Source organism: Rhipicephalus microplus, chromosome 4 (assembly GCF_043290135.1).
Source record: "Rhipicephalus microplus isolate Deutch F79 chromosome 4, USDA_Rmic, whole genome shotgun sequence".
Classification (NCBI taxonomy): domain Eukaryota; kingdom Metazoa; phylum Arthropoda; class Arachnida; order Ixodida; family Ixodidae; genus Rhipicephalus; species Rhipicephalus microplus.
Window position 1 is genome coordinate 207,619,920 of NC_134703.1, and position 25,416 is coordinate 207,645,335.

The following is a 25,416-nucleotide window of genomic DNA, read 5'->3' on the forward strand; positions in this document are numbered from 1 at the left end:
GGAGCACGTCGCCCGTAAAAGTTATTATTGCTGACTTAAGAGCCTAGCATTCTGGCTGTCGCTATTTTCAATCCTTGTGTCCGTATTTGTAAGTTTGCCATTCGGTCGACCTGAGTGGTTGCGTGCGGTAGTCCGTGAACGATGCCTCGCAGTACGTCTTTTGGGTCGGCCGCGTACGCATTCAAGGGGTGAATCCGTCCTCTAATTTTCAATTGGTTGATCTCTCTCAGCCTGCCCGCCACTTGTTCGTCTGGCGTGGACAATATTATAATGTTCGATATGGGGTGGATCCGCTGCAAAAAACTTTCTCCTCCAAAGCTGTCCCGGCAGGCCTTTATCACTGCCATAGAGAGCTCTAATTCAAATGGATATTTCACTGTGAGGCCCTTGTGTTGTCTCAGCATAACCTTTATAACTTCCTTTGGAAGGGGCGTCGGGCCTCGGTGTTTTCTGCGCTGGAAATCCCGCTTTACTTGGCTGTCCCGTGTTGTGTCGACAGGCGCATGGCCTGCTGACAATTTATTTTGCTTCTCTAGTCCCTTCTCAGGTTTTTTCTGGTTATGTTTATTGTTATTTTTTCTTCTGCGTGAAAGGAAGGTGTACCAGCTGTCCCCCATCTAAGTAAGAGCCAGACCAGCGTCGTCGTCGTTCTTGTTATTGAGGGACACTCCACTGGACACTCGCGCGTCGTTACTTAGTTACTCAATTGACGAGACGCTACTCGTGTCGTTTGGTTGATTCTCTGAAACCAGTGATGCGCTGGGAGGGTCTCCGTCAACCTCCATGTAGATGTAGAATTTCTAGGCGTCCTTATGCATACAAGCTCAGTAAAAACAGGGCAATGGGTCAACCTCTCTTTGCCTCTGCGCAAGGCGTAAAGTTCGAAAGACAGGTTAAATAGCACTCACCATTTTCTTATGACTTTGTCAGAAAATGTTGAAGGAAGTCAGTCGAAAGGCTGTGAGCCAGTCGACGCACATACACCAGTCGCTGCACACCGCACGGTTTAGCGTCCCGGCCTGCCGACCGACGTCATTGCTACGGGGAGCTGCGTTCGTGCACGTGGTGTCTTCCAATGTTGACAGTTTCTCGTTAAGCAGGTCCAGGTCCCAGATTTTGCCTCCTTCGAATCCTCGCGACTTCAAGAAAAAGATGACGCACTGTTTAGGTAGACTGGAATGAAATTTTTCCCTGAAAGCATTTCATAAATCTGAGAGCATTGTGAGCACGTCCCCACCGCCCTACGCCACCTAGCAGATCCCAACGTTCGGGAGACCAATATTGGCGGAAAATACCACGTCGGACGTCCACGCCTGAAGGACTCTGCACACGGCATGTCTTTTGCGGCGCTCAGCGGACGCAGCACCTGCAACCCGCCTGGCCCTTCTCGTCGGACAGCACCGACGCCGCTGCAGTTGCTTCGTCGGTCCGCAAACGCGTGAGCGCGTCGTTTGTTTGAATAGATTGGATTCTAAAAACGCTTTGCCATTTTGTATTGCTTGGTGGGCTTTGATCTTGTGCCATTTTTTTATGTTTGAATACATGTTTGTGGGTCGTGTTGCGTTCTATTTCTGGTGGTAATAGTCGGTGCATCTGGCATACACGACTAACCATGCTTTCTAAGCCCTATTTTATAACACATGCACACTGTAAAAACTGGCCGTTATTTTGACAACGATCTTTTCATCAATTTTGACGAGTCGTCGGCATCAAAAGCAAGAGACGGAAGCTCCACTGTCATTAGCGAGCGGACAGAAGCAGGGATGGGATACAGAAAGGAAGAAAAGCTTCCAGTGCGCTTTGGTTGGCTACGACACGTCATGCGTCAACTCACTCTCTTTTGCGCCCTTTTGAGGTCACCCCTCCACGAGACAGTGAAAAGAAGGCCGCTGCTGCTGGACGAGAGAGAGAGAGAGAGGGACAACCGATGGAGCCGGTGCATGCGTTGCCAACCTGTTCTTTCGTGTTTCTTCGACTTTTGCGCGGAATATTTTCGCGTCAGGAAGAAGGCTGCAGCTTGGTGCGCAATATTGTCTTTAGCCTGGTGTACTAGAAAGATTGAGGGCCCGTGTAACGCGCGTTCTGCTCGACGCTCCAGCCTAAACCCAGGTGCAAAGTGTGCCTATATACTTTTTTCGTCTGTTTACATCCTTCGGCTCTCATGGTTTTAACACGTCACCTAGTTTGCGAGTAGCGAAGAAGCAAGCGCTAGTTTTTACGGATTGTAGAGTTGACTTCTTCTGTGCGTCTGTTTAAATTTTCTACTTGTAGTATGTCTTCGAGTGACGTGCATGCACAGTTGGAGTTAGCCCGACACCACTGCCTTAAGAGGTGCTTTCGTGCCGAGGCTGAACCACGTGCAAAGATTTTCAGGCGTCAGCCTGTCTAATAATAAAAAAAACAAAAGTGCCCTTTCTGTAAAAAAAAAAAAGAAAACGTGAGCGTACGAGGAACATTAGTGCGTGTTCATTCACTTATCGCGCACTTTCGATCGCGATTGAGAGTGGTTAACGGTGCGAGGACCGGAATGGATTTGTCGAGCACGTTATAATCTTATGTACCGCTGAATACATTGAGAGTAATTGATAAAATTGCTCCCTAAGCACTTTTTGTTCTTACTTTTCATCTGTTCGTTATAATACCTGTGCTGTAAGCTCATGATGATCATCACTTATCTGAGGAGCTAAGTAATGTGAACGAAACAGCCGTAAACTCGTAAAATTACACGTCAAGGAGAAATAATTTTTTTTCGTCTAGTACTATGGCTGAAAACTTCACCTCTTCCGCAATTTCTTACTAGGGTTCTTGACCGCTAGCCGGCATAAAACGCAGATGTGGGTATCTGATTGCAATCGGGCAATTCTACCCTGATTCACGAATCGCAAACGAAAGTGACCTTAGCTTGCCAATGCACATGGTAGCCTAAATTAGTCACGGAAAAAGGCCAAGATGGAAAAAAGAGACTGTATTTTGAGAAATATTGTACCAGGAGCAATCATGCGCGTGGGCTGACTGAATAATTTAAAAGAAAAGTTTCTGCTTATAAAACCAGCAGATATCACTTCGCAAAAATTGACAAACTGGAGTAAAGTGCAGCGTTATCGACATGTGTAAGCTTTTAAAACACAGTAGGTTTAGGCCAACTCTAGGAGATATGTCAAGTGCTTGCAAATTTTTATTCAAGGTACTGCATGCAACTGCCTAATACAAATAATTCACTGACTGCTAATAGCTTCTATTGTCTGTGGTTCAAAGGCCTGGCCTGACGGGTCAACAGACACCTTCTGGCCTAGAAGGGTCGACTTCAAGCATATTTGGTCATGGATGTCACTGCAACTTTCACACTGCCAAGCGAGGTATGTACTAATATTTCACAATTTTTAATTTAGTGTACTTGTTATATCTTTTCTGGTTACACGTGCATTTCATTTGTAAAGACAGACCGGATCCTAAATTATGCCTTCTAAACTAATACCTCAATTATGATGTGCAGGCCAACTCTCCCCATGCACCCAAGCCACAACTGCTTGGCCTCATTGTGAAGGAGGCCTTTTTGGAAGTTGAAATGTCGTCTTCTTTTTTTCTTTTTATTTTGTCATGTATTTCTGTCCTTTTAAGAGTGTGTAGGCTTGTAATGTGAACTACATTATCAGATGCTTATGCTAAACAATTCAAGGCAGCTCTTAGAAGTTTGGTTATGATGTATGGTTTAGGTAGGTATGTCTTGTTATTACATATTTTCTCCCGAGTCAAACAGATTTTTTGCTTGTGAATTCCCAGCATGCATGTGAAGAAAACCTGGAGATGATCCCAGCAACACCTCATGTAGCTCTCATTGGTGAGTATGCCAAATAGAATTTTATTGTTCAAAACATGACTTGTGTAGCTTAGCTTGTTATTCAAGGCAAACGTTCTTAGAAAAATAGAGACGGAAAATTTGAGAACGTGGGGTGTCACAGGAGCCAACGTTTTGACAAGTGAACTTGTCTTCTTCAAGACTTCAGCCTCCAAGAAGACAATTACGCTTGTGGAAAGGCCGTCTAAAGTGACAATGCAGGGTCATGATATTTCCAACCAAAAGATTGTTTTTCTTTGCCCTTATTTGATCTGTAAACTGCATTATATGCAGATGGTGAGAGGGACTTTAGGCATTCCCAACCTGCTGCACTAATGTATCACAGGTAGGATGCACTTAAAATTTGAGGATGAGGCTACCTCTAAATGCCAAAATAAAGCGTTTTTTCATTTATAATAATAACTAATAAGGTTTACGAGCTACTTTAGGTTTAAGGACCCAGCCAGACAGGTTTCTGTCGAGTGCGTTCACCCTTAAATTGTGCCGTTTACGCATGAAGGGCTTGTCTTATAACACTGTGCGTATGGCAGCAAACTTGAACTACATTCTACATTCCTATTTCCTTTCCTAACAAGGATGTCTTTTTGAAGAAGCATATGATAGTTTGTTGCTGCTCAACATTGTTTTATTTTTATTTCTCGTGCAATACCTGTTTGTGAAGCTATTACTGACAGGTGTAAGTGTTTATCTAAGGGTAACACCTGAGTCATTCTAAGCCAAGTGTCCCAACCATTTCCGTGGTCATGTCAAATGTATTGGGTCATTTCATATCAAGCATAGCCGGTCAATTTTCGACTATCTCTGATCTTGCAAAGAAAAAGAATTGAGCAGGTATATGTGAATGTGAGTAGTAGTTATTGAGCCATTATATTTTGCAAAAAAATTTTGCGTAGCCCAGTATACGGTGCTTCAAACTTTAGGCACCCTAGTAAAACTGTGTCTCACTAAATAATTTACATAATATTGCCGGTTCGATCACTTATAATAATGCAAAGTTTTCGTTAATGTCAAGGTGCTTTTCTTCCGATACTCTGATGGGTTACTCATTTTATCTTTATATTTTGCCTTGGCAAAAAGTTGTAATATGCTGCATGTTTAGCGTTTTTTATAAAAACCACTACTTTTTCTCAATGCTGTAATTTAAAAATGTTTTCTGTTTTATATGTTCCCCTATTTTCAGCATATGACAAAAACGATTACATTTTCTGCACAAAATTTCCAGCTGGTGTTCTTTAATTTCATTATGCAGTGTCTGTATCAAACAAGTAAGTGCAGTTGACATATTTCTGGCGTTTCACTTCTGAAGCCCAAGTAAATGATTGGCACAGTTTATGAAGCATGGATTTATTTTGTCATTCTGCTTTCGTTGCCAGGTACAAGGGGCAGATCATCCCGACTAAACGCTGTGGGAAAGGCAGAGTCAGCGGAGTAGCTCGAAGGGTGCTCAGTCTTCTCAAAATACTTTGAGGAATAAATGTGCAAGTATTCACAAAAGCTTTCGTTGCATATTTTATGCAGTGCTACCCATGTCGAATGAGAGTGGCATGGCGACGTAGACTACACTACAATTCATAACGACACAGAATACACTGTTTCTCATGAGCCATTATCGACAATGCATTGAGAGCCGGCTGTCACCATACAGAGAAAATGCTACATTGATAATCTAATAATAGTTTTAATTGACAAGGAGACGTTATATGACAATAACTAGTAGTTACTTTCATATAAAACTGACAACTTTTGACGGTCAGAAGTTGGCAATCAGACAGTTCAGTTGTGTATGAAGTTCACTAAAAACGTCACTATGATGAAAGAATACCATCATTTGCAAATAACGACGTTTAGTTATTTTGACGTAAATGTGCTGAACTTGACGGTTTGCTTGTATTCTAAATTGACGGGAAACACATTAAAATGACAAAATAGCGCCATCATTTGAAAACAACGGCCTGTCGTTATATTGATGTAAATGTCAATTTGAGGGTTTGCTTGAAAATTGAAATGACGGTAAACACACCAAAATGATAAAGTTGTGCTGTCATTTGAAAATGACGGCTGTCGTCATTTTCATGGCCATAAGCTTGGAAATAGAGCTGTCAGTATATTCACCGTTATTTTGACAAAAATTTTTACAGTGTATATTGATTATTGAAATACATCATCTCTTTTTATCAGGAAAAGCCAGCAGAAGGTTTAATCTTTTTCGAACAAAACAGTAAAATTCGCCATATTTTCTCGCCTGCGGGGGACCTCAATATGAAGGGCCCGGTTCATTTGAACCCTTTTTCACTCTGAATAATCCGCCCAAGGTTACGAGCACCGAATATTAGACCGTCTGAACGATTCCTGTGATCAGTGGTGAGCACTGTGAGTATTTACTACTACTACTACTACTACTACTACTACTACTACTACTACTACTACTACTACTACAACTACTACTACTACTACTACTACTACTACTAATAATAATATTAATAATATAATGATTTTTATTACCTTTATTGACGCATAGAATAGCTTTGAATAACAATTTTGACCACAATAATTATATATTTTTTCTATAATTTACTTTGGGCTGCAATATATATAGACGCTAACGTTCGCGGAATGTAGGCACAAGCGCAGAAAAACAAGTTACGACTTCTCCCGCTAAATGGTATAATGCGAAACAGTGAGCGCTAACGCTTACACTGCTGGCACTCATCATGGTGTTGCGCAGGAGTGAAACCTGAGGAGGCGCGGAGCACGCATGGATGAATCGGCGTTTACCTACTGGAATATACCAATCGCTGCTAACGGGAAGTGAGTGACAGAAGGCTCCGATTGGTCAAAGGCACTCGCAGCCTACCTTTAGCTAACCCACACGCAGCAAATTTTTAGATGCAAAGCAGCTTAAAGTCGAGATCAATGCGGTGGGCAGCGTCACCACCCTTATTGCACCTGCGCGTTTGCTCCCTCCTTTTTCTCCTCACCAACGCTCATCTCTTTCTAACCAGGCAACGCCGACGTAGGGAGCGTCTGCTAACCTACGCTCACTTCCATTTCTCTCTATTCTAGGCATTCCTCTCAACTGTGTTTACACACCCCCTTCCCTTGCGCATGTGCGGTCCCTTCCTCTCTTTTTTTCTCGCACGCCCCTTCTCTTGTCTCGATCGCAACGCCAACGCACGCAGCTTGTGCTACCGATTGGTTCATCGAAAAAAAATGACAGCATATCCATGGAATGAGTGACGATAAAAGGGTGAAGTGTTCACATGTCCATCCGTCCGTGCTTCTGTCCATCCGTGCGTCCGTCCATGTATTGATCCATGCGTCCGCCCACGTATCCAACCAGGAGTCCGTCCTTGCATGCGTCTGTCTGTCTGTCTGTCTGTCTGTCTGTCTGTCTGTCTGTCTGTCTGTCTGTATGGTCATCTGTCCATTCGTCCATTTATATGTCTGTCCATCATTCCGCCCGTTTGCTGTTCGTTTGTGTGTCTGTCCGTCGATTCCTGCGTCCGACCGTCCATCCTTCCGCCTGTGTGTCCGCCCGTCCGTGCATGCGTACGATCGCGTTCGAGAATGCAGATGGCGTGCGGGTAACACCGACGAGCCAATGAAACCAAGCGCGAACGTGTTGAACGCGGCCGCCACTCTGCTTCGTCCGAGCCCCACCAACGATCAGCTTCCTACGGTGACTATCCAGGACACTGAGGGAGGCACTGCTTCCTCGCGCACCCAGGCACAAATCGCGCAGCAGCCAAATCAGAGTACCGGTACAGCGCCGTCTAAAATATCCTCACTCAAATGCAATTTGTATCGATGAGTGGATGGATGGAAGGATAGATGCATCCGGCTGTGCTCTTTAGATCGGGCAGTGGCTCACGCCACCTAGAAATACAGTACTATAACTATGTGTTGAATGATTGAATTTCACTCGCGTCTTGGTTGTAGCCACCATTCAGTTAGCCTCCTCTTCCTTATTTCTAGCCGTTAAGAGTCTATTTTGTCTCCACTGTCCCTGAACCCCAATGCTTTGAAAAATTCTGGGCCATTATGTTGGACTCTAGGGTGGAGCCCTTACCGACTATTATCAAGTGTTCAGCGGTTTTGTCCTCTCCACACGCACTACATAAGCTGTTCTTGCCTACGCATTTGGCCCGGTACATTTTGTTTCGCAGTACCCCCGTTCTGGCTTCTAACAGCGCAGAACTAGCCCGAGAATAATGGTAGAGTTCTTACAATTTCCTTCTTGAAAGTTTAGTAGGTCTTCGGTGATGATTTCATAGGATTCCAGTATTCCACATGCCCTCTCTGTTTCCTTTACGTTCTTCTTAACCGACATTTCCTGCAAGTATTTGCAAGTTCGCTGGCACCCTGAGAATTAACAGTCTGCATATACAAGTAGCTGGAAACATACTTGGACGAACGCTCTTCTCCCATTTTTCTGAATCACTTTTCAAATTTTACCTTGCTGCTAGCTTCACTGAACTCGATCTAGGTCGATCTCATGTCACCCTGTACCCCCTGATTTGGGGTATTCTCGTGTGCTCCAATAGCAAGTCTACCCATAATGAATTGTTGAATTTTCAATCTTGCTTGAACCTCTGCTATCAAACACAAGATCACATTGTCAAATGTTAAACCCGGGACCAAGACACGTCTCCGAATCCCTCTCGCAACGTCATACCTATTGTAGTTCAACAGTGCCGTATTTTTTTATTACAGATGCCTTACTGTTACCCCTTTTCATTACGTATCTTTCGTGCTACCTGAGGTACTTCGCCCCATTTTTTATCTATTTGCCAAAATATTTTTATTTATCAATGATTTCTAGCGTGACTTCCTGTATCTCATGCTCACTGCCTTTGATATCATTTAAATCATGATTGCTTATCTTTCCCTACTGAACTTCAAATGTAACCTACCTCACTCATTACCGCTGATGGCTAATATTCCTGCATATCTTCCCTGCTGTCAGCTGCTCATACTATATCATCTGCATACATCAATCCGGTAATGAATGTTAAACGTGTTTTTCTTGCTTGCCACAACAGAGGCTGAAGCCTAGTAGAATCTTATCTATTTTGCCTTCTAGTCCCTGTAGGCACAACATAAATCACAAAGGTGATAAGGGACATCCATGTTGAAGCCCGCGTTGTATCTTTATAGGTTCCGATACCTACTGTCCCAGTTTTATATATACCTCGGTACTTTTACAGATATCTTTAGAAGATCATTTATTCCGTCTTCCACATCTAGTGTGTCTCGTATTTCCCAAAAGTCTTCTTGAATCACACCATCGTAAGCTCTCTTGATGTTGGGAAATTCCAGCGACAGAGGTCTATGTTCTTTTTCCGCTATTTCAACACACTGCGTTAACGAAAACGAATTGTCCTTCAACCCTCTTTGTTTACGGAACCCATTTCGTAGTTCTCCCAGCACCCCCTCATCTACCACCTATGTCTGGAGTCTTTAGTATCTGCATCACCAGCCTGTGAACTACTGATGTCTTTTTTATAGGATGGTAGTTGTCTATATCAGCTTTGTCCTCTTTTCCTTTATACATCATGCTCATCCTGCTTAGTTTCTACCTACACGGGGCTTCACCATTCATTATTGACTTGCTCACTGCCTCTCCCAATGCTTCCTAAGAGTTTAATCCTAGTTTTTTTATTAGCATAATGGGGATGCTATCAGCGACTGTTGATATGCTATTAGAAACCCCTTCCCACTCTCCTTGTCCCGGTGGAGCCACTGCACTCATCGGTCCATCATCAACCGGTATGGTGCGTGAAGCGCGCCCTTGGTGCTGAAGTTTTTCTGCCATCATTAATCTTATATATTCTATTGCATCATTTACTTCTAGACTATTCTTTTAAACTGTAGGTACTAATCTCTGTTGAATGCTTGTCTCATTACTCAGAAAATTTAGACAGTTTCAAACCTTAGTGGCTGCCCAACTTTTTGTTTACCCCCGACATTCATTGAGTCCCTACTGTTGTGATCATTTCAGTGATCATATTAGGCGCTTCCGTTCTGCAGCTCAAAAAGCTTTCCCACTTTCTTTCGAATTGAATTGAGTTGAAGTTTATTTGTCCTGAAAAAACACATCAGCCGGAGCAGACGCTAAAGGCTATACAGCCTGACAAAGGGCCCCTGCTCCTAAATAAAGTTTGGCACGCTGCCCACTGAGCATCGTCATACCTACTACTGGTGTCACACGGACATTTTTATTTGCGATCAGTGGTGATTCAGATCAACCATGATCCGGATTAGATGCTGCTGCACGGTAATGTTTAATCGCAATCAGGTCTGATTGGGATGAAGGTTATCGCGGTCCGCGCTTCAGGATTTAGCTGAGAGACCACGTTTTTGTGCCGTCTGCACGCTCTGGCTGAGCTTGTTGAAAGCAAAATCAACAAGGTAATCAAGCATACCTCTGTAAAAAAAATTAAAAAGCTAGATATTCATTTATAAAAGAAATTTTGTTGTGTTTCCATTGGAGAATTATTTATAACAATCCATATTTTAGGATTCGTATTGACGGCATGTAGGTATGGAAGGAGCATATGACAAGTTCAACACTTGTACCATCACCGCAATTAGAGCACCTCGAAGCAAACTTATCATGAATGTCGCAGCTTTTCGACTGCATTGCACCGTGCACGCACATCATGGTCGAATTAGGAGACCTTTACAGAAATTAATCACTGGCACGAGCAACTGTTTGACGTGAGGTGCCAGAAGCGAAACTCTGGTGTGTACAACGAGGTTGCCGTTTCGCAGGGACTAGAAGTCTGCGAGGAAGTGCTATCAGAAATAAAATGACGAGTAATATCCTCACGCAGCAATACAGGTAAGTGCAAACAAGACTGGCCAATGATGGGTGTATAAAATTATTTTTCTAGTGGCGCGTAAAGTCTTTGACGTTCGAGTGGTTCTTTCACGATTAACATATTGCTGATAAATGGTTGTATTGAAATAGTGTACGCTGAGTTTTGTCGATGACATGTTACATGGCACGCAGGGGCCACCTGGTGAATTCGATCTGACCCAATTCAATCTCAAAACTACATTAGCTTTGGCCGCGTAGCAGCGGCCATAAAGCTGATCGCGATCATGCAAACCGATTCGATTCTACCTGATATTGATTAAAAGTGCCTGTGTGACAACGGTATAAGAATCTCTGGATAAATTATTGCACAAAAATACAACAATTTTTAGCATAGCGGTAGAACGCAGTGATATCATCTTCTGGTTCACTGCTCTAATTACCATACCTGTTTTCCCTGGAGGCTTGTTGGGGTGTTACTATGTCTCTCTTAACTTCCTTAATCCACCAGTTCTTGGGTTTGCGTTTCTTTTTCCGGTTGATTTGACGCGTACTATAGCAAGCTCCAACTCAAACAATCGAGTTATATTGCGTATGTTAACTCTGTTTCTTTTATCCTCCGTGATTATTTTCTCAATCTCTTCAGCTGCTATTTAAATTTTTTGCCTTTCTGAATATATATTGTCCTGTGGCTCCTCATAATGGCTCCTTCCAATTTTATTGTTTTTCCGAAACTCACCTTCATCCGTCTGTGATCATTATCTAAGCTTCTGGACTTTTATGCCTCTATGTTAATCACACTTAGCAGATCATACATAGACATCGTTGCGTAATCTATCGTCGACTGCAGCCTTCCCATCATGAACGTTATCGCCCCTTCGCCAATTTTGGTACTGCACTTTTATGACACAGCACCGTGTATTATATTCTTTGAGAGATACTGCCTTTTTTTTGCTCCTCTGTGCTTCTCGCTGTTTCGCCACACGCAGGACAAAGTTGGACTAAGAGGAGCTTCACCCCTCATATCACAGAATATGCACGAAGTGAATTAGGATAAATGCGCTTGCACCATCTGTCTGTCCGTCCGGCTGTTCATCGAAACATCTCAAACGCAGCGTGCTCTTCTGAGCCATGTAGTGATCAGGGTGGATAGATGGATGGATATTGCTGTACCCTTTAGATCGGACGGTGACTAGAGCCACCAGGCCGCTATACTTAATGAACCAAAAATTAGATTTTTTTTAAATAGTGAAATAGAGGATTCATACTTTGCACCGAAGGGTTCAATTTTCACTCGTGCCTTGACTGTAGCCACCAATCAGATAACCTCCTTCTAGTTAATTCTACCCGCTTCAAGTCTATTTTGCCCTCACTGTCCCTAAACGCCAGTGCTTTGAAAAACTCTGCGCCATCAACCTGAAAGACAGGGTGAAGCCCTTTACAGAACATTATCAAGTGTTCGGCAGTTTCTTCTTCCTCTCTACACGCACTGCATACCGTGTCTACCCCTTCGTATTTGGCCCGATATGTCTTTGTTCGCAATACTCTCATCCTGGACTCAAATTGTAGAGAACTACCCCGAGTATCATCATAGATACTTTTCTTGGCTATTTCCTGCATAAAAGTTCGATAGATCTCTAGTGCGGACTTCTTAATCATGCCAATCCTCCACATATCGGTTTCAGCTTCCTTCACCTTCTTCTTAACCGATAATTCTTTTTGGTTTGGTCCCCTGCTGTTTTCGAAGTATTTACCAGTCAATTTTCTGGTTCGCTTCCACCATTTTGTATCGACATTCTTCATGTACAAGTAGTTGAATACCTTCCTAGCCCAACGCTCCTCCCCCATTTCCCTCAATCGCTTCTGAAATTTTATCTTGCTGCTAGCTTCCCTGCCTTCAAATGGTGCCCATCCCATAACAGCTTGTACGCCCTTATTTGATGTACTCCTGTGAGCTCCTAAGGCAAGCCTACCTATTCCATGTTGCTTAATTTCTAATCTTGCTTGAACTTCTTATCTCATGCAGAAGACTGCATTGCCGAACGTCAGACCAGGAACCATGACCCCTTTCCATATTCCCCTCACAACATCATACCTATTGTAATTCCACAGTGCCCTGTTTTTTATTACTGCTGCATTCCTGTTACCTTTAGTCGACACGTATATTTCGTGTTCCCTTAGGCACTCGGCCCCATTGCTTATTCATACGTCCAGATATTTGTACTTATCTGTTATCTCTAGCGCGACCTCCTGTATTCTATGCTCACTACCTTCATTGACATTTAAAAACATGACTGCTGATTTTTTCTTACTGAATCTGAAATCTAACCTATCTCCCTCATTACCGCAGATGTCCACCAATCTCTGCAAATCTTCCTTGTTGTCGGCCAATAGCACTATATCATCTGCGTACATCAATGCTGGTAGTGCCTGTTCAATGAGGTTTCCTTGTTGGATGAAAGAGAGGTTGAAACCCAGTCCACTTCCCTTTAATTTGGCCTCTATTGCTTGTAGGTACATCATGAATAACAAGGGTGACAGAGGACACCCCTGCCTAAGCCCCCATTTTACCTCTATGGGCTTAGATACCTGTTTTTCCCACTTTAAAACTACCTTGTTACTTTTATAGATCTCCGTTAAAACATTAGTGACTACATGTTCCACGCCTAGTGTGTCCAGTATTCCCCACAGTTCCTCTTGAACCACGCTATCGTACGCTTCCTTGATATCCAAAAATGCTAGCCACAGGGGCCTGTGTTCCTTTTCTGCTATTTCGATGCACTGCGCCAGTGAGAACAGATTGTCTTCCAACCTCCTGTGTTTGCAAAACCCATTCTGCAGTTCCCCCAGCACCCCCTCATCCTCTAGTCATGCCTGCAGTCTTTCCTTTATAATCTGTATCGCTAGTCTGTAGACCACTGATGTCTTACTGTTATAGGACGGTAGTTGTTTATGTCAGCTTTGTCCCCCTTTCTTTTATAGATCATGCTCATCCTGCTAAGTTTCCATCCATCGGGAACTTCTCCATCGATTATTATTTTGTTCACTGCCTCTCTCAAAGCCTGCTTAGACTTCGAACCCAATGTCTTAATCAGCATAATTGGAATGCCATCTGGGCCTGTTGATGTACTACTAGAAACCCTTTTTCAGCCCTTTCCGACTCTTGTTGTGAAAATGGAGCCATTGCGCCACTTGATTCATCCTTGTCTATTGTGGTGCATAAAGCACTTCTGTGTTGAAAGTTTTCTGTCACCCTTGTTCTTATTTATTCAATAGCTTCGTCCCCTTCTAGCCTAGCACCTTGAGCTGTAGCTATAAACCTCTGCTCTACGCTCGTCTCAATTCTAAGGGAGTTTAGATGGTTCCAAAATTTCGCAGCTGCCTTTCTATCTTTTTTATGTACTTCTGCCAGCCACTGGGCTCCCTTTCTTCTAATCTTTTCATTGATCAGAAGGAATACATCCCTTCTACAGCTTAGAAAGATTTCTCATGTTCTTTCAACGTCATCTGTCGGTTCACCCCACTGCTTAGAATGTCTGTGTTCCCTAGAGGCTTCCTGACGTTTTGCTTTGGCTCTCTTTACTTCCTCATCCCACCAACTTTTGGGTCTTTGTCTTCTTTTCCGGGGTGATATGTCACGTGCCTTAGCAAGCTCTAACTCAAACAGTCTAACTAGATTCGTGTATGTCCACAGTTTTATTATCCTCAGTGGTAACATTCTCAATTTCTTTAGTGGCCATTTCTATTTGCTTTTCTGAATAAAAATTTTCCTGTAGTTGCTCATTTTGTCTCCTTCCCACTTTCCCAGCTCTTCTAAAACTTAGCTTGATACGTTTGTGATCACTACCCAGACTTCTGGAGCAACCTTCATCTATGTGCATTCCTCTGAGCTTATCATGCATCCTATGTGACATCAGTATGTAATCTATAGTCGACTGCAGCCTTCCTACCTCCCATGTTATTTGCCCCCCACACTTCTCTGTACTGTTGCAAATGATCAAATCCAGCCTTTCACACATAACCATGACCATTTTGCCTGTCGATACACCCTTCTATATCTCCTGTGTGTGCATTCATATCTTCTAGTATAATTATCACGCACTCTCCTCCTAACTCCTGAATATTCTTTGATATACACTCTACCATTGCCTGGTTTTCCTCTCTGGCATTTGCTCCCGTCCACAAATACACGTAACCAAGGAGTGTCATTTGCCCTGCCACTTTCCCTTTTAGCCATAAATGTTCCTTGCACTGCTGCTTGACCCCTTGCCAGTCTGTACTTTTATGAATGAACGCCCCAATACCACCCCCCTTTCTGCTGCCTTCTGTTCTATTACAATGTTTCCACGCGTAGTCCGCATTGTTAGGGGGTTGAAAGTCGCCGAAGTTCAAAGTCACCGAAGTTCGCTAAGAAATGCTTCGAATTTAAAAGAAAGAGATAGGAAAGTGGGGATCCGGTCGAAGCAGTGAAAGTACGGGGCACCACAATGCGAGAGCTTCACGGTGTCAGGAGACCGCGTAGGGCGAACCAGTCAGTGGGAGCTACGCTGCCGCAGGAGACCGCGAGGGCGCAACCGTCCAGCTTGAAATCCTCCGAGTGAATCCCCCCGAGCTATGTCTCGCATTCGGTGTTGTCCATGCGCCGAATGCCTCTCACTCCCTTTTCCATAGCAACTGCTACGGGCGCACGCGCGCTTATCCTCGCCCCTAGCGACCAGAGCATGATGTCAGAGAGAATGTAGACGAGAGTAGGTGCATCGCTTCAGCACTCTTTCTCTCGTTATTTGCTCTCTCTCCTCCTTGCAGCTTGCTGTCCCGTTCCGCTCGCGCCTCACTCTCAACCGTTTGCTGGCTGGGCACCCCTAAATAACATCGGGAAATGTGTGCTCGAGACGCCGCTGTAAAACGCCAACGCCGAGCCGCGAACGGTGTTTTTTTTCATAATTATAAATGCGAAGCATTTTTTAGTGAACTTCGGCGACATTTAGCGTATCTATCTATCTATCTATCTATCTATCTATCTATCTATCTATCTATCTATCTATCTATCTATCTATCTATCTATCTATCTATCTATCTATCTATCTATCTATCTACTTAGCCGCCTGCAACATTTAGCTCTCCTGGCCGTTTCGATTTTGGTATCGATACCAAACTTGGTATGGCATAACAAGACAGTGTGAAGAACATATTGACTCGTCGTCACATGAAAATCATGACATATATGTCATGAGTGTGATTATTTACATTTCATGGTCCTGCAGCTCTTGCGGTGGTTTCGTTCACATGGCATGTTGCAAAACTTATAAGGTAAGGAATGATTTCAGAGCAAATACAAGCGACAGACCCTAACATAATGATCACGGCATGCGTGTCATGTAACAACATAACTACAAGACACGCTCATGATGCGCTCGCGGCCGTTTCGTTAGCGTAAGTTATACCAAATTTGGTATTACCGGAGGTGAATGAATTACGAAGGTATGTTATTGGTGAAAACATGATGAACATGAGATGCGTGTCAAGTAACAACGTGACTACATGATACACTCATGCTGCGCTCGTAGCCGTTTCGCTAGCTTCACATGTACCCTACTCGATATTACACAGCGCGAACGGACGACCTAGGCAAATGACACATCCAAACATAATAATCACGACATGTGTGTCGTGTAACAACATGACTACATGACACACTGATGATTCGCTCGTGGCCATTTCGCTAGCTTCAAATATGCCAAATTTGGTATTGCGTGACTTCAATGGATTACGAAGGTATGTGACTGGTGCAAACATGATTATTATGAAATGCATGTCACGTGAGAACATAACTACTAGGCACAGTCAAGGCGCCAATACATTTCGACGTGATGCGGTGCGCGTGCTCGCCAGCGTTCATTACTTCGCGTACCGCCGGCGTTGCCACGAAAGGCGCCGGTCCTGCTTATACTCGCATGCGCGCGCTGTGCTGCGTTGCCTTGACGCATGTGCGTTTTAGCTCGTCCACCGGCTCTCTGTTACGAAAACAGGGAGACGCAGTGTCGTCTGGATAACTCAGTGGTGCGTAATGCAGCATGTTGCAATTCGCGCCTCTTGCGGTCGGGCCGTGCCGACGGACGTTGATGGCGTCTGGCGTCAGACTATATAGGGGTCATGCTTTCCTAACGTAGCGTCACTGTGCCCAGCGTGCGCGTGAGTCAACACTACGTTGGAGTATATTGGGCCCTTCATGATGTGCTCGCCGCCCTTTCGCAAGCTACACATATAACAACTTTGGTGTTACAAGACGTCAATGGATGACGAAAGATACGACTGGTGCAAACATGATAATCGTGACACGTGTGTTATCTAAGTATATGAAAACATACCACGCTTATAGCGTGCTCGCGGCCGTTTCGCTAGCTCGTGAATAGATGACGATGGTAAACGACACATCCAAACATGATAATCTTGACACGGAAGTCATGTACGGCATCAGTTACCTCCACCTCGTAACGTCGTGCACATTTTAAGGTGACATGTGAACATTTATTATTCATGCTTCGCATATCACCGATCGCCACTGTACGTGAGATCTGCCTTTTTTTTAACCGTGCACGCTAGCTACTATGCACGGGGACACCTTTCTATGGCAATGAAGGGAAAGCTACAGGGATTGAGCTACTGCTCCTGTACTCCTCCGCGAATTGGTCCTGTTCGGTTCGCGTTTCAAATGACGGCTATGTTCAGCCACAGAATTTGTTGCGTTTGCCACTGCACATAATTTGATACGTCTGCTTGTAGAGCTATACATCTGATACATTGATACATCTGCTAGTGATAAACGGAAGGACGGAAGCGCAGGCAAATTGACGGACCCTACGCACCATTCTTCATCATACCCCCGTGATTATGCTGTGATTTTTCATCAAGAAACTCGCTAGAATACGCTGCGTACGTCTGTCTGCCGAGGCAAGATAGGGGGAGGGTAAGAGAGGAGAAAGAGGGAGACAGTAAGCGCATGTGCAATGGCGGTGTATCTGCTACGTGGTAAAATGTTTGGATGAGGGGAGAGCAAGTGCACGTTAGCAGACGCTCCTCCCGTCCATGTTGCGAGGCTTAAAGAGAGAGGAAAAAAGGAGAAAAAAAGTTGTGCATGCATATTTTTATTGTGGAAACCGAAGCCGCCACCATGAAACATTGGGCCCATCAAGGAAGTGTTTGCATCTTATATAAGAAACTCATAAATCATCAAATCATTATTATTCAATTAGCCTTGGTAGGTTCTGAAAATCAGCAATAGGTTATTTAGTGGCATGTTGACTAATGCATTCCTTGGAAGCTTTGTGTCGGAGAGCCCCATCGCGGTGGTCTAGTGGCTAAGGTACTCGGTTGCTAGCAAGGAGGTCGTGCAATCGAATACCGGCTGTGGCAGCTGCATTTTCGATGGAGGCGAAAATACTGTAGGCCCGCGTGCTGAAATTTGTGTGCCGGTAATGAAGCTCCGGAGGCCAAAATTTCCGGAGCCTTTCACTACGGCGTCTTTCATAATTATGTGGTCGTTTTGGGTTGTCAAATGCCTAACTCCCGCATTAATCAATGAACTGTGTCGGAAAGAAACTAAGTGATGCATCCGCGAGTTTAACGCCCCAAAAGCTAGAACAATCGCTTTTTGCAATTCCTCTCAAATCACTTGTGAGCCGACGAACCTATACTGTGGGCGCAGCACGCTTAATAAGATGGCTTGTAGACAACGCAGAGGAAACGCAGAGAAAAAGCAGGCATAAACACTGGAAGTTTGTTCATAATGATTATAATTGAGGTTTCCCTACTACAGCTCACGCGGAAGAAACGTAGGTCAGTGAAAGGGGTATGGCGAGAAATATTTTCGGTGAGGTACATCCAACGCTTACATACATGCGTTTGCGCACGTACTCTCACACTTGCGAAATATTCTTCCTGGGGAGAGGAAAGGTGCGTGAAGCATCGGTGTTAACGTATGTTTTTTGACGGTTTATTAACTGCAAGAACAGGGCGAAATAAAAGCATTGATTGGAGCTTGTTGAATGTCTGTTTTTCCGGAGAACTCCAAGCATAATCTTGCTTCTTAGACAACAGGAGTGTGAATGGGTGTAACATATGTCAGGAAGATTGGAAACGAAGATGACGAGGTATGTTGCCATTTCATTCTAAAAACTCTGTTCAGTTTTGTCCTGTTTTGGAGACTCTTCATTTTATCTATGGCTTCTGTCTTTGTTTTAATCCAATTGGGTACCTGATTCATCGTAACAATGTCCACAAAATGCCAGCCATTACGCTACCAACGTGCACTTGCCTTCATACAGTGTCATGCCATTTTTGTGAGCAGCTGCAACACATTTCGAAGTGTTATTCTCATGGCTGTTGCGAGCCTAGATGAGGATGTCGTCCATGTGACAGACAACTTGGCTGATGCCCAGTAAAATTACGTCACGTGGGTCCGAAAGTGTTCAAAAGCTGATGCAATGCCAAAAGGTAGTCGCTTCAATTAGCAGGGTCCAAAAGGTGAAGTGAGCGTGGTAAGTTCCTTCGATTCTTCAGAAAGTGGAATTTCTCAAAACCCGGAGTTAGCCCCGAGTTTGTAGGAAGCCTTAGCTTCATAAAACCTTCCAAGAGCGTACTGTGTGTAAGAAATAGAATGCCATTAAGTGAGAACAATGCAGTGGATTTTTTGAAGTCGATGCAGATTTTCACGTCTCTAAAGTGCATTGGAATAACTACCATTAGTACACACCGCTCATTCGGCTCCTTCGTGGGTGACATGACTCTGAGTTTCTGTATTGTTGGAAGTTCATGTTCTGTCTTCTAGTGCAGAGCATTTGGATGCACCTCGGAGAGATGAGTACAAATTGTTTTTCTCCTGCTTGAAGATCAAATCTATGTGTTTCAGCAGGTTGCAGACTCCTTGTAACACCACTGGAAATTGTTATTTTGGTTTCACTTCAAGGACAACGACCTTTACAAATGTCAGCATCTGTAGCTTTTTGATGGCTGGCTTGCCTGGCAACACAGTACATATGTGATCTAAGACACTTATATTTTGAGTTGTCGCGGGAGTACGGTTGATGAGCCCGAGTTCAGTCACTCCTGCAGCTGGAAAAAGCTTTGCATCTGGACTATGTGGTTCACGAGGAAGAGCTGAAAGAAGAGGTCTGTCCTGTAGCATCACGAATACCTTAACCGGGAAGACCCTTTCGTCGACCTGGGTTTCGTTGAACTGTTGCTTCCTAATTTCCAGCATCCGTCATCTTGATTGCTCTAAAGAATTCTGACTCTATGATTGCCTTCTCGGGCTTGATACAATCGAATCGTCGCAACATGCATGCGGAGACACAGTGGCCTTTTTTCCGGTAGATTTTCGAGTGCGCTGGCCAGATTGTACTAGAGTGACACTCTTGAAAACATCAACAGTGCGGTTTCGGCTCTCAGTTTTACCCGGGGCTGAAGGCGGCTTATTTCCCCCCCCCCCCCTCATGTATAACTTCCGCTTTTTCTTTGATTTGAGGCATGCTGACTTGTAATTGCATTGGATGCAACTATGTTCAGAGATGGCACTTCTTGTAGGAGCTGCGCTTGTTTTTAAGGCACACTGTCGATCTGGTGGACGTAATTGAGAGCCTTCTGCAACGTGAGGTCTGCGTCAAGCTTATAGTTGCTTGTATTTTATCCCAATCACGAGGCATTCAAACACAAACTCTTATCGAAGCACACTGTACTCGGGATCTTTTAAAAACGTTTGAAGCGCAAGGAAATCTTCAGCCGACTCACCATCTCGTTGTACTCTGGTGTTGAATCCAGCTGAATGATTACGGTGCGTCACTGTTTAAAAAACTCGTCGAAGTATTCCAAGACTACGACGAATTTCTTGGAGTTCTCCTCTGATAAAGTGAACGTACCATATAGTTTGTTGCTACGCTCACCCGTGATGTAAAGTAGTGTGTCTATTTGATGTTGCTCTCAGGCTTTAGCACAAAACTGAATGACTTGGGAAGCGTTTGAAGCACTGTTGTGTGTGAGTGATTTTAAAAGCAAAGAAGAGAAAAGTGAGCCCCGTAACTGTCTCTCAGGAAGAGGACACCTCAAGAGTAGCTCACGAAGGGTGGGGGTAAAGGAGGGATCAAAAGGATAGGATTAAAAGGCAGAGAGATAAAGAGGAAGGAGAGAGCGAGGCGCAGGGACAGCGAACGACAGAAAACGACGGAAGTAAGGAAAAGATAGGAAAGATTAACATGGTCGCAGGAGTCCGAGGACGGGGCACCACTCGGCGAGAGCTCTTTCGGCGTCAGGAGACGCGTAGGGTGAGCCCAGCTGGCCAGAGCTGCACTGTCGTCGGAGATCGCGGGGGCACAACCGTTTGGGAGGAAATATAGAGAGCGAATTCCTCGAAGCACTGTTTCTATATCGGCCACTCGTTCGGCGACAAAACATTGAAGGCATCTGGCGGTTGAAACATGAACGACACCGTGGTCTCGGATGCTAGAAGTCATAAGGGATGAACGAAGAAGACAGCAGGTCGAGTTACGTGGCACATGTTTATTCAAAACACGTGCTAGCCTAGGAGTCAAACCTTTCGCTTATATGGCAGCATTTACAACAAATAGTGGTTCCCAACAAATATCTCTGCTTCCACATGTGTGCGCTTCACAAGGAGAAGGTAGAAATAAGCTTTACTATTTTTTTGACGTTCGGAAAATATAGGAAGTTCTTGTACGATAATCTTGGACTTCTCCAATAGAAAATATGCCTGTCTTTGAGCTCTCAAAGTTTTGGGATTGTGCTGGATCTTTTTTCACGTGACATAAACAGAAATAAATTTATTGTACTGAACGAAAGTTTATAAAATATCAAGTGAATTATTGCGACTTCTAACAATACTTTGCGTAGAAATATAATCAGGTATATCACAACATCGCAAAAGCACGACCCAGTATTTCTAGATTTGACTAACATACGCCTGGCCTTGATACTTGGTTCGCAACATCCGTCTTGTGTCGGGCAGCGTGTTCTTCAAATGTGTGCAAAAATAATTTGACACACACCTTTTCCCCGGGCTCCCCGTGAGGACCAGGAGGTCCTGCTGGTCCCTGCAGACCCTGGTCTCCGGTGCGACCTGGTGGACCTTCAGGACCAGGAGGGCCTTGCTCACCATGAGATCCTTTGGCTCCTGGCTGGCCGACGTCACCACGACGGCCAGGTAGACCCTGAATGTGTGTTGATTCGTCAACGAACAAAGTAATCTTTCACCAGCGAAACCTATTGGGACATCACAGCAGCCATTTTTAGCGGCGCAGCTATCCGCCACTGCTGATCTCTCAGAGCCGCTTAGCACAAAATATTAAAACAAAATACCCAGGATAGAATGAGATTAGAACTCAAGAAGTCTGCGTAGCATTCGAGTGGGCTACCAAAGAGCCACGCCACTGCTCTCAAGCGCTTTGCGAACAGAACCCACCCAGGACTCCTGTTGCAGAAGAAATCGTGTTAAGACAAATAATATGGTGAACTCTCACTTGACCTAATTTCAAGGGGCCCGAGAATATTGTTCACAAGAGTGAAAGCCACTGTACTGAATACTCACTGCAGTATGAAACTGCATTGGACACAGGGGGTGTTATGTGAAAAGTGTGAAATGTAATATTTAAATGCGAAGCATTTCTTGGCGAACTTCGCTGACTTTGAGCGTATCTATCTATCTATTTATCTATGTAGCTGCTCACAACTTTTAGCTGTCCTGGCAATTTGAATTATGGCATCAATACCAAACTTGGTGTGACATAGCATGACTGCATGACGAACATAACTGACTAGTCGCAACATGAAAATCATGATATGTATGTCATAAATGTCATGATATACATATCATGGTCTTGCTGCTATCTCGGAGGTTTTATTCACATGACATGTTGCAAAACTGGTATGGTATGACATGTGTGCATGGCGAACACAAGCGACAGACCCTAACATAAAATTTATGGCATGCGTGTCTTGTAACGATATTACTACATGCCGCAGTCATGCTGTGCTCGCGGCCGTTTCGCTAACATTGCATATATCAAATTTGGTATTACGGGACGTGAATGGATGACGAAGGTATAAAACTGGTGCAAACATGATAATCATGAGATGCGTGTCATGTAACAACATGACTACATGCCGTGCTCATGATGCAATCGCGGCCATTTCGCTAGCTTCACATATACCAAATTCTGTATTACGTGACGTGGTTGGATTACGGAGGTATGTCACTGGTACAAACATGATAATTGTGAGATGCGTGTCATGTAAAAACATGGCCACATGGTACGCTCATGCTGTGCTCGCGGCCGTTTCGCTAGCTTCACATGTACCAACTTCAGTATTACGTGACGCGAATGGACGACATAGGTAAATGACACGTCCAAACATAATGATCAAAACATGCGTGTCACGTAACAACATGACTACGTCCCACACTGCTGATGCATTCGTGGACCAGTGATGCACGTGAACCAGAGCGCGTGCGCGCCGGTGTTTGTTTCATTGCGTCACGCCAGCAATACCACGCCAGGTTCGATATCCTTCTAGTAAAGATGAGTGGATCTGCCCACTGACCTCCATTGTGCATTTGCCTGCCATATACTAGAAAGCAAGCACTGCGTTGCTTTGACGCAAGTGCGTTTGAGCGCACAAGGCGTCGCTCCGTCACGTAGAGTGGCAGACACGTTGCCGTCTAAGGAACGTCATTGGTGCGAAATACAGCATGTCGCATAACGCGCCGGTTGCCGCCGAGCCGCGCCGACGGACGCTGTTCGCGCCGGTCGCGTTTCGCTAGCGTGGCGTCGCTGCGCCCAGCCTGCGCGCGATTCTACGTTGCGTCGTCGTATATTGGGCCGTTCACGACGCGCTCGCCGTTGTTTCGCTAGCTCCACATGTACCAAATTCGATATCACGAGAAGTGAATAGACTACGAAGGTGAATGACACGTCCGAACCTGGCAATCATAATATGCGTTTTATATAAGATATGACTTCATGCTGCGCTCATAGCTTTCTTGCTGCCGTTCACTAGTTCCACATATACCAAATTTGGTATTACGTGACCTGAATGGACGACGAATGTAAATGAGACGTCCAAACATGGTAAGCACGAAATGGATGTCATGTGAAACATTAATAGATGCAATGATCATAGTGCGCTCGCGGCCGTTTCGCTAGCTTCATATATACCAAAGTTGGTATCAGGTGAAGTTAATAGATAACGAAGATAGAAACGTCCAAATATGCTAACCATGACATGGAAGTCATGTACGGCATAATTTACCTCCGTCTCGTAACGTTGTGCCGATTTTGAAGTGACCTATTAACCTTCCTCATTCGTGCTTCGCATAGTATCTATTCCCACTGTACGTCGGATCTGCAATTTTTTTAATATTTCTGTAGTTTACATTCAGACAGGCGCCCATAAAGCATAATGCAATGTTTTCCAGAGAGTGTCCGCTTGTTTGCAATACCTCTGGCACAGCTCGCTGCTGAATCACCATGACTCAAAACTTTGTATTATATGATACAGCCTCGGCTAAAGACACTGAATTTTAGCACGCCTCGGCCATTCGAACTTGTTCGTCACGCTTTTCTTTTGATTCCGGATGAACACTCGAAACATACAAATCTGATAATTATCAGCAGGTGCGTGGCTCGTTTTCGTCAGCCATGTGTCCTCTTTGCATCAGCAAAACAACTTTTGAGCCTAGTTGTTTCATGACCATAGAGGTACTTTTACAGCGAGAACACAGATACACCCCAAAGAAAGAGACGACACACACAAGCGGTCACTACCAACTGATTTCATTTAGAGAAATGCCAATGCATATATACCTCCAAGGCATCCACATCGCACTTGAGTCACGCCATCGACAAACAGCACGCACAAAAGTGTAATTTCAGTTGAAAAATGAAGCAGTATATTACATACGCGGAGAGACATAATCAAACTCTGATGAGTGCTGGGACAGAGAGGCGTCACTTATGCAAAGATAAGCAATTTTTCTGGTATGATGGCCTTCCAAAGCCAGCAGCGCATGCTTATTGTTGCTTGGTAGGAGCGATAATTGGCAGAGATCTTCGCGCCTATGTTGTTACATGACACGCATCTCATGATTATCAGGTTTGCACCAGTCGCATACGTTCGTCATGCATTCACGCCCTGTAATACTAAGTTTTGTATATGCAAAATTATTGAACCGACCCCGAGCACCCCATGAGCGTGGCGTGTACTCATGACTCATGACTTACATGGCATGCATGCCATGATTTTCACGCTAGGGTATGTCACTTGTGTTCGCCATGCAGTCTATGTCATGCCATATCAGTTTAGCAACACGTCATCTGAACGAAACCACCACAAGAGCGGCAACACCATGACATGTAAATCATGACATTCATGGCATACATGTCTTGATAGCTTTATTATGACTAGTCAATTATGCTTGACATAGAGTCATATTATGCCATAATAAATATCCTATTGATACTGGTAACGAAGGCTAGGATGGATAGATAGATAGGAAGATAGATAGTTGGATAGATAGATAGATAGATAGATAGATAGATAGATAGATAGATAGATAGATAGATAGATAAATAGATAGATAGATAGATAGATAGATACATAGATAGATAGATAGATAGATAGATAGATAGATAGATAGATAGATAGATAGATAGATAGATAGATAGATAGATAG

General features: G+C 44.1%; 1 protein-coding gene across 1 annotated transcript in view; it reads right to left on the reverse strand.

Annotated features, from left to right (window-relative positions):
- The window catches only part of LOC119172983 (uncharacterized), a 1,299,788-nt gene that overhangs the window by 601,864 nt on the left and 672,508 nt on the right, over positions 1 to 25,416 (reverse strand). Inside the window, exon 30 of the mRNA XM_075893951.1 lies at positions 21,734 to 21,895. Coding sequence (XP_075750066.1) covers positions 21,734 to 21,895 — 162 coding nt within the window. The remainder of the gene's footprint in view (positions 1 to 21,733; positions 21,896 to 25,416) is intronic.